The following is a 9,555-nucleotide window of genomic DNA, read 5'->3' on the forward strand; positions in this document are numbered from 1 at the left end:
ACTGAAGCTAGACTCCATGTTACACTTACTAAAATGGGATTCCTAGGTTGATATAAACTACCTTTTTCTGGGGAGTATATACTACGAGTTGGACTACTGGTTTAGATCTTGAAGGTCTTTGTTTACCGGATCCAAGTTCTCTTGTGCTTTTCATGACCATCATGTTAAGTGCATTAAGTATAGTGGTATCCAGCGTATATTTGAAAAACCAACATTTGTATACAAGCTGTACGAATATCATGACATTCACTTTGGTAGTCGCCTTCTTAATGTTAGTCTGTACGGAATACTTAGGACTATCTCTTTATATTAATGATAATGCATTTGGTAATGGACTTTTCATCTTAACTGGTATACATTTTAGCCATGTTATTGTTGGAGCTATCCTTGTATTCTTCACTCAAAGTATCTATAGTTCTTTAGTTACTTACATGCCTACAAGCTCTATAATGCTAAGCAAATCTAAAGGTATGTTATGCAAGATCTTTACAGAACCATTCACTATTTTATATCTACACTTTGTAGAAACCATGTGGATATTAATCCACATTACATTCTATCTCTAAATCATATAACGGTCGTAAGGTACGCCGGGGATAACAGGTCAGATAATATTGGGAGTTCTAATCCTCGGATTGTATCAGCACCTCCATGTCGGCTCATTACTCCCTTGTTATTGAACAAGATTCAGTTAGGAACGCTAGTTCACCGTCAGATGTAATACGTGAGCTGGGTTAAGAACGTCTGGAGACAGTTTGTTCCCTATCTACCATATTATCTAATTGGTTTAATTTTCTTAAAACGGCTTTTGGTTTGATTGAATTATCGCACCCAGATAACTCCATACCAGTGAACCGGTTTGTAACTCCGCTTCATATCGTACCTGAATGGTACTTTTTTAGCATATTATGCGGTGTTAAAAGTAATCCCATCCAAAACCGGTGGTTTGTTAGTATTTATGTTATCAACATGTCAATGAAATATCAACAACGATGAAACTTATTTGGTTAACATAACAACATAGAAGGTAAAGCTGGATTACGTTCAAACTTTACACTGGATACGTTTCAATGTTAACTTACTAAATACCATGGGAGCGAAGAGAATCTAATATGTAACTCCGTTCATGGAAATCAAAGAGCTTTCACGCTATCTCTAGTGCCTGTCGAGTCGCTCAAGGAAGATTTGATCCTGTATATGATTTAAGGGATGTAAAGGTGCTCAGGGTCTAACCGTCGGGCCATCTGGATCCTCATATTCAAAGATAATTCTATTTAAGAAAGTTTTAGATAAACGACATGTGAAGAGTCGGACCAACTTTCACGCACGACGATAATTACCCGACAAGGATTTACCTACCTTTGGACCGTCATAATACAGCCGCCGTTTACATTTTACTGCACCGGGCAGGGATTATATACTATACCTCTACAGTGGTATTAGCAGTATCTAGTGTTGATGTACACAGATGACCAATCTATTGTTAGATATTAAGAATGTACGCTTCATATAACTTGTTACCAAGAAGGATACCAGATTACCCTGATTATTTGTTATATTAATACATGGTGTTCAATTGGTTCTATATCCACAATAGTTATCATCTTAACTATGCTCTGCTAATGCACTTACATGATGGTCATGAAAAGCACAAGAGAACTTGGATCCGGTAAACAAAGACCTTCAAGATCTAAACCAGTAGTCCAACTCGTAGTATATACTCCCCAGAAAAAGGTAGTTTATATCAACCTAGGAATCCCATTTTAGTAAGTGTAACATGGAGTCTAGCTTCAGTTGTTATCTGATTGGTATTGCATGCCTGGTGACTTAGATATGATTCTTATTAATGGAGCACAGTTCCCTGGGTATCCAATCCAGTGCTCTGCCTTGGGCATTGAAACTAACCCACAGTTCAACCCTGTCCAGTAGACTCATGTCCTTGTCGTTTATATAAATCTATTAATGCTTGTCAAGTTCCTTGTATCTAGTGTTGATACAACAGACGCTCTCCTTGTTTCACTACCTAACCATATCTATTGTTCCAGATATTAAGGAATGTACGCTTCATATAACTACACAACGTATGCCAAGAAGGATACCAGATTACCCTGATTATCTTTGTTATATTAATACATGGTGTTCAATTGGTTCTATATCCACAATAGTTATCATCTTAACTATGCTCTGCATTAAGTATAGTGGTATCCAGCGTATATTTGAAAAACCAACATTTGTATACAAGCTGTACGAATATCATGACATTCACTTTGGTAGTCGCCTTCTTAATGTTAGTCTGTACGGAATACTTAGGACTATCTCTTTATATTAATGATAATGCATTTGGTAATGGACTTTTCATCTTAACTGGTATACATTTTAGCCATGTTATTGTTGGAGCTATCCTTGTATTCTTCACTCAAAGTATCTATAGTTCTTTAGTTACTTACATGCCTACAAGCTCTATAATGCTAAGCAAATCTAAAGGTATGTTATGCAAGATCTTTACAGAACCATTCACTATTTTATATCTACACTTTGTAGAAACCATGTGGATATTAATCCACATTACATTCTATCTCTAAATCATATAACGGTCGTAAGGTACGCCGGGGATAACAGGTCAGATAAATATTGGGAGTTCTAATCCTCGGATTGTATCAGCACCTCCATGTCGGCTCATTACTCCCTTGTTATTGAACAAGATTCAGTTAGGAACGCTAGTTCACCGTCAGATGTAATACGTGAGCTGGGGTTAAGAACGTCTGGAGACAGTTTGTTCCCTATCTACCATATTATCTAATTGGTTTAATTTTTCTTACAAACGGCTTTTGGTTTGATTGAATTATCGCACCCAGATAACTCCATACCAGTGAACCGGTTTGTAACTCCGCTTCATATCGTACCTGAATGGTACTTTTTAGCATATTATGCGGTGTTAAAAGTAATCCCATCCAAAACCGGTGGTTTGTTAGTATTTATGTCCTCTCTCATTAACTTAGCTCTTTTATCTGAAATTCGAGCTTTGAATACTCGAATGTTGATACGACAACATTTTATGACTCGAAATGTAGTCAGTGGATGGGTAATTATTTGGGTATACAGTATGATCTTCTTGATTATTATTGGTAGTGCTATTCCACAAGCGACTTATATCTTATATGGTAGATTAGCTACTATCGTATATCTTACTACCGGATTGGTTCTATGCTTATACTAAATCAATAGTTATAATGACTACAGCTTCCAAGCAAACATGATTACCGTGATATTGAAATCCAACACTTTTAGCTGTCTTAAGCAGTCCAGTGGGGTGGTGGTGTACTGCAATCATAAAGAACTTGGTTGTCTGTATCTCATAACCGGAGTCATCTTCAGTATTCTAGGAACTATAATGTCTTTGTTTATTCGATTTGAGTGAACACATAAGATCATCGAATTTAACGGTATGCTCCTGAAAGTAACGGTACAAGCTGTAAACAAAGGACTCCTTAACTTAAACTGAGGAGTCAAGTAGGTACAAACCGTACAAGGATTAATTATGTCCATCTGTGCATCTAAGTTGAGACTATCGGTTATATATTTTAGACGCTAACTTCCCGGCTAAACATCCCTTTTCTTTGAAAACACACTTCCCTTCTCGCCGTTAGCATGATCTCAAAGTACCAGAAGCCATGTGATCTATATAGTATAACGGGACATTAGACCGAACCTGCGATAGATAAATATATCTTGGATGATTGTATATTAGCGGCTAAATGTCAATCAAACATGCGAATTTTAGGTTTTCCATGAAATCTATTTGGAAGAAGAGGCTTGATAGTACTACCGTAAGTACATAATATACAGTCCCAGCAGTAGCGGTTAAACTATAGAAGAGTCGAGTATTATCCATGCATACCAGGCGTAAAAAGCGTTCATCCAGTTACTAAACAGGTGCCAGGCCAACAAGAATCCGATCCGTGTATTCCGTACAGACTAACATTAAGAAGGCGACTACCAAAGTGAATGTCATGATATTCGTACAGCTTGTATACAAATGTTGGTTTTTCAAATATACGCTGGATACCACTATACTTAATGCACTTAACATGATGGTCATGAAAAGCACAAGAGAACTTGGATCCGGTAAACAAAGACCTTCAAGATCTAAACCAGTAGTCCAACTCGTAGTATATACTCCCCAGAAAAAGGTAGTTTATATCAACCTAGGAATCCCATTTTAGTAAGTGTAACATGGAGTCTAGCTTCAGTTGTTATCTGATTGGTATTGCATGCCTGGTGACTTAGAATATGATTCTTATTAATGGGAGCACAGTTCCCTGGGTATCCAATCCAGTGCTCTGCCTTGGGCATTGAAACTAACCCACAGTTCAACCCTGTATTATAAAATCCAGTAGACTCATGTCCTTGTCGTTTATATAAATCTATTAATGCTTGTCAAGTTCCTTGTATCTAGTTAGCTCACTGCGTACTTAGGATCAGACCAAAAGAGTTCACTAATGGTACTAGAAAATAGGAGATCGCGTTAGTTCTTGGCAAAACGACTTCCGAACCACCAATATATATTGGTACAAAGAAGTTACCATATCCTCCGTACAAAGCAGGCATTAAGAACATAAAGATCATAGCTAGGCCATGTATCGTTATTATCACATTATAAGTAGCTATCGTCTCTGTACAAATGATCCGCGATCCAGAACTGTATAACTCAAATCGAATAAACAAAGACATTATAGTTCCTAGAATACTGAAGATGACTCCGGTTATGAGATACAGACAACCAAGTTCTTTATGATTGCAGTACACCACCACCCCACTGGACTGCTTAAGACAGCTAAAAGTGTTGGATTTCAATATCACGGTAATCATGTTTGCTTGGAAGCTGTAGTCATTATAACTATTGATTTAGTATAAGCATAGAACCAATCCGGTAGTAAGATATACGATAGTAGCTAATCTACCATATAAGATATAAGTCGCTTGTGGAATAGCACTACCAATAATAATCAAGAAGATCATACTGTATACCCAAATAATTACCCATCCACTGACTACATTTCGAGTCATAAAATGTTGTCGTATCAACATTCGAGTATTCAAAGCTCGAATTTTCAGATAAAAGAGCTAAGTTAATGAGAGAGGACATAAATACTAACAAACCACCGGTTTTGGATGGGATTACTTTTAACACCGCATAATATGCTAAAAAGTACCAATTCAGGTACGATATGAAGCGGAGTTACAAACCGGTTCACTGGTATGGAGTTATCTGGGTGCGATAATTCAATCAAACCAAAAGCCGTTTGTAAGAAAATTAAACCAATTAGATAGGATAGACATTTAGCATCGGTCATTAACATATGAGGATAGAAGGCTACTTTAAGTGCGGAATCAATACCTGCAGGGTTACTAGAACCATTTAAATGTAAATAGAAGATGTGTAATACAATTAGAATGCAACCTACAAAAGGTAATATAAAGTGCAATACAAAGAATCGTTTTAATGTTACATCAGATACATAGTATCCACCGAGTAACCAAGGTACTAAATATGGTATTGGAGAAAGGAGATTAAGTAATGACTGTAGCACCCCAGAAACTCATCTGTCCCCATGGTAGTACATAACCGAGGAAAGCAGTGGCTATAGTAAGTAGATATAAAACTAAACCAGACATCCAAGCAGTAGTTAAATAACTATAGCTGGAGTTATACATACCTCGAGACATGTGTATTAAGATACACAAGAAGACGAAAGAAGCAGTTGTTGCATGCAACATCCTAAATTCCCATCCTGCTGCTACCTCTCTAACTAGATGTTGAACACTAGCAAATGCACAAGATGCTTCAGAAGTATATCGGAACGCTAAAGTGATACCTGTAATTATTTGGAGTACAAAGGTAATTGCAACTAAGAAACCAAAGTTATAAGATGAATTTAGATTGAGAGCACACCGATAAAAGACGAGGTGTGCCCGGAATAGACTCATGGAAATTTGGTGTGTTCTCGAAACCATGCTAGCACAATAGAACTTCGTTAAATAACTACATATTAAAATGAGCGCATGTAAACTAGTCTTAAACACACCGCTCGTCACGTAACAAATCTCAAATCGTACTGTAGATTTTATATATGTACCGTAACTATAACCATGGTGACATCCAATGTTCACGCTCATGGATTCAGTGTCCAGGACTACCTGGCGCTTAATAACGATTCCGTCTTCCAGCTTCCAAGCAAACATGATTACCGTGATATTGAAATCCAACACTTTTAGCTGTCTTAAGCAGTCCAGTGGGGTGGTGGTGTACTGCAATCATAAAGAACTTGGTTGTCTGTATCTCATAACCGGAGTCATCTTCAGTATTCTAGGAACTATAATGTCTTTGTTTATTCGATTTGAGTGAACACATAAGATCATCGAATTTAACGGTATGCTCCTGAAAGTAACGGTACAAGCTGTAAACAAAGGACTCCTTAACTTAAACTGAGGAGTCAAGTAGGTACAAACCGTACAAGGATTAATTATGTCCATCTGTGCATCTAAGTTGAGACTATCGGTTATATATTTTAGACGCTAACTTCCGGCTAAACTTTGACTTATTAAACCAGCCTGGGATCATAAAAGTACTATGTATGGTAAGATTGAGCGTGAACATTGGATGTCACCATGGTTATAGTTACGGTACATATATAAAATCTACAGTACGATTTGAGATTTGTTACGTGACGAGCGGTGTGTTTAAGACTAGTTTACATGCGCTCATTTTAATATGTAGTTATTTAACGAAGTTCTATTGTGCTAGCATGGTTTCGAGAACACACCAAATTTCCATGAGTCTATTCCGGGCACACCTCGTCTTTTATCGGTGTGCTCTCAATCTAAATTCATCTTATAACTTTGGTTTCTTAGTTGCAATTACCTTTGTACTCCAAATAATTACAGGTATCACTTTAGCGTTCCGATATATACTTCTGAAGCATCTTGTGCATTTGCTAGTGTTCAACATCTAGTTAGAGAGGTAGCAGCAGGATGGGAATTTAGGATGTTGCATGCAACAACTGCTTCTTTCGTCTTCTTGTGGTATCTTAATACACATGTCTCGAGGTATGTATAACTCCAGCTATAGTTATTTTAACTACTGCTTGGATGTCTGGTTTAGTTTTATATCTACTTACTATAGCCACTGCTTTCCTCGGTTATGTACTACCATGGGGACAGATGAGTTTCTGGGGTGCTACAGTCATTACTAATCTCCTTTCTCCAATACCATATTTAGTACCTTGGTTACTCGGTGGATACTATGTATCTGATGTAACATTAAAAACGATTCTTTGTATTGCACTTTATATTACCTTTTGTAGGTTGCATTCTAATTGTATTACACATCTTCTATTTACATTTAAATGGTTCTAGTAACCCTGCAGGTATTGATTCCGCACTTAAAGTAGCCTTCTATCCTCATATGTTAATGACCGATGCTAAATGTCTATCCTATCTAATTGGTTTAATTTTCTTACAAACGGCTTTTGGTTTGATTGAATTATCGCACCCAGATAACTCATACCAGTGAACCGGTTTGTAACTCCGTTCATATCGTACCTGAATGGTACTTTTTAGCATATTATGCGGTGTTAAAAGTAATCCCATCAAAACCGGTGGTTTGTTAGTATTTATGTCCTCTTTCATTAACTTAGCTCTTTTATCTGAAATTCGAGCTTTGAATACTCGAATGTGATACGACAAACATTTTATGACTCAAATGTAGTCAGTGAAAAGATGGTAATTATTTGGGTATACAGTATGATCTTCTTGATTATTATTGGTAGTGCTATTCCACAAGCGACTTATATCTTATATGGTAGATTAGCTACTATCGTATATCTTACTACCGGATTGGTTCTATGCTTATACTAAATCAATAGTTATAATGACTACAGCTTCCAAGCAAACATGAATTACGTGATATTGAAATCCAACACTTTTAGCTGTCTTAAGCAGTCCAGTGGGGTGGTGGTGTACTGCAATCATAAAGAACTTGGTTGTCTGTATCTCATAACGGAGTCATCTTCAGTATTCTAGGAACTATAATGTCTTTGTTTATTCGATTTGAGTTATACAGTTCTGGATCGCGGATCATTTGTACAGAGACGATAGCTACTTATAATGTGATAATAACGATACATGGCCTAGCTATGATCTTTATGTTCTTAATGCCTGCTTTGTACGGAGGATATGGTAACTTCTTTGTACCAATATATATTGGTGGTTCGGAAGTCGTTTTCCCAAGAACTAACGCGATCTCCTATTTTCTAGTACCATTAGGTTCTGTGTTGTTAACTCAAGTATTTGTTCCGAGTTTGGTAGTGGTCTTGGTTGGACAATGTATCCTCCACTAAGTACTAGCTTGATGGTGTTAAATCCAGAGGCAACTGATTGGATTATCGGAGGTCTTGCAGTACTAGGAATTAGTAGTATTTTAAGTTCTAATTAACTTCCTTGGTACTTGCGTCTTCATGGGTTCTAATGCTGGTGCTAAGAACTAATATTCTATATATCTGGGCTATCATATTTACTGCCCTTATGTTAGTCTTCACTCTACCATATTCTTACTGGTGGATTAGTTATGATCCTTCTTGATCTACACGTAAACACTGAATTTTATGATTCTATGTATTCTGGTGATAGTGTACTTTATCAACATCTATTCTGGTTCTTCGGACATCCAGAGGTATACATTCTAATTTTACCTGCTTTTGGTGTAGTCTCGCAGACATTATCTATGTATGCTGCTAGATCTGTCTTCGGTGGACAATCTATGATCTTAGCTATGGGTTGTATTTCTATTCTAGGTTCCTTAGTATGGGCACATCATATGATGACAGTCGGTCTAGAGGTAGATACCAGAGCTTATTTCTCTGCTATGACTATTATGATTGCAATTCCTACCGGTACTAAGATTTTCAACTGGTTAGGTACCTATATGGCTAGCCATACAACTACAAGAACTGTAGATCTATGGGCTGCTCTTAGTTTTATCCTATTGTTTACTCTAGGTGGTACTACAGGTGTAGTTATGGGTAACGCTGGTATGGATATTGCCCTACATGATACATACTATATTGTAGCTCATTTCCATTTCGTATTATCTCTTGGTGCAGTACTAGCTACTATATGTGGCTTTATCTTCTATAGCAGAGATATGTTCGGAGATACTGTAAATCTATTCCATGTAAATACCGGTGCTTCTCCATATTTAAGCATCTGGTTTGTAGTCTTCTTAGGTAGTATCTTATTAATTTTCATCCCTATGCATATACTTGGTTTCAACGTTATGCCAAGAAGGATACCAGATTACCCTGATTATCTTTGTTATTTAATACATGGTGTTCAATTGGTTCTATATCCACAATAGTTATCATCTTAACTATGCTCTGCATTAAGTATAGTGGTATCCAGCGTATATTTGAAAAACCAACATTTGTATACAAGCTGTACGATATCATGACATTCACTTTGGTAGTCGCCTTCTTAATGTTAGTCTGTACGGAATAC

General features: G+C 36.9%; 1 protein-coding gene across 1 annotated transcript; it reads left to right on the forward strand.

Annotated features, from left to right (window-relative positions):
• Positions 1 to 2,102: 2,102 nt before the first annotated feature.
• BESB_042500 (uncharacterized protein) lies at positions 2,103 to 2,287 on the forward strand (the record flags this gene model as incomplete). The annotated part of the gene is made up of 1 exon (XM_029362731.1): positions 2,103 to 2,287. A coding segment is annotated over one exon (185 nt), but the record flags the coding sequence as incomplete, so codon positions are not given.
• Between the last annotated feature and the right edge of the window lie 7,268 nt (positions 2,288 to 9,555).

This window comes from Besnoitia besnoiti (genome assembly GCF_002563875.1).
Source record: "Besnoitia besnoiti strain Bb-Ger1 chromosome Unknown contig00220, whole genome shotgun sequence".
Classification (NCBI taxonomy): domain Eukaryota; phylum Apicomplexa; class Conoidasida; order Eucoccidiorida; family Sarcocystidae; genus Besnoitia; species Besnoitia besnoiti.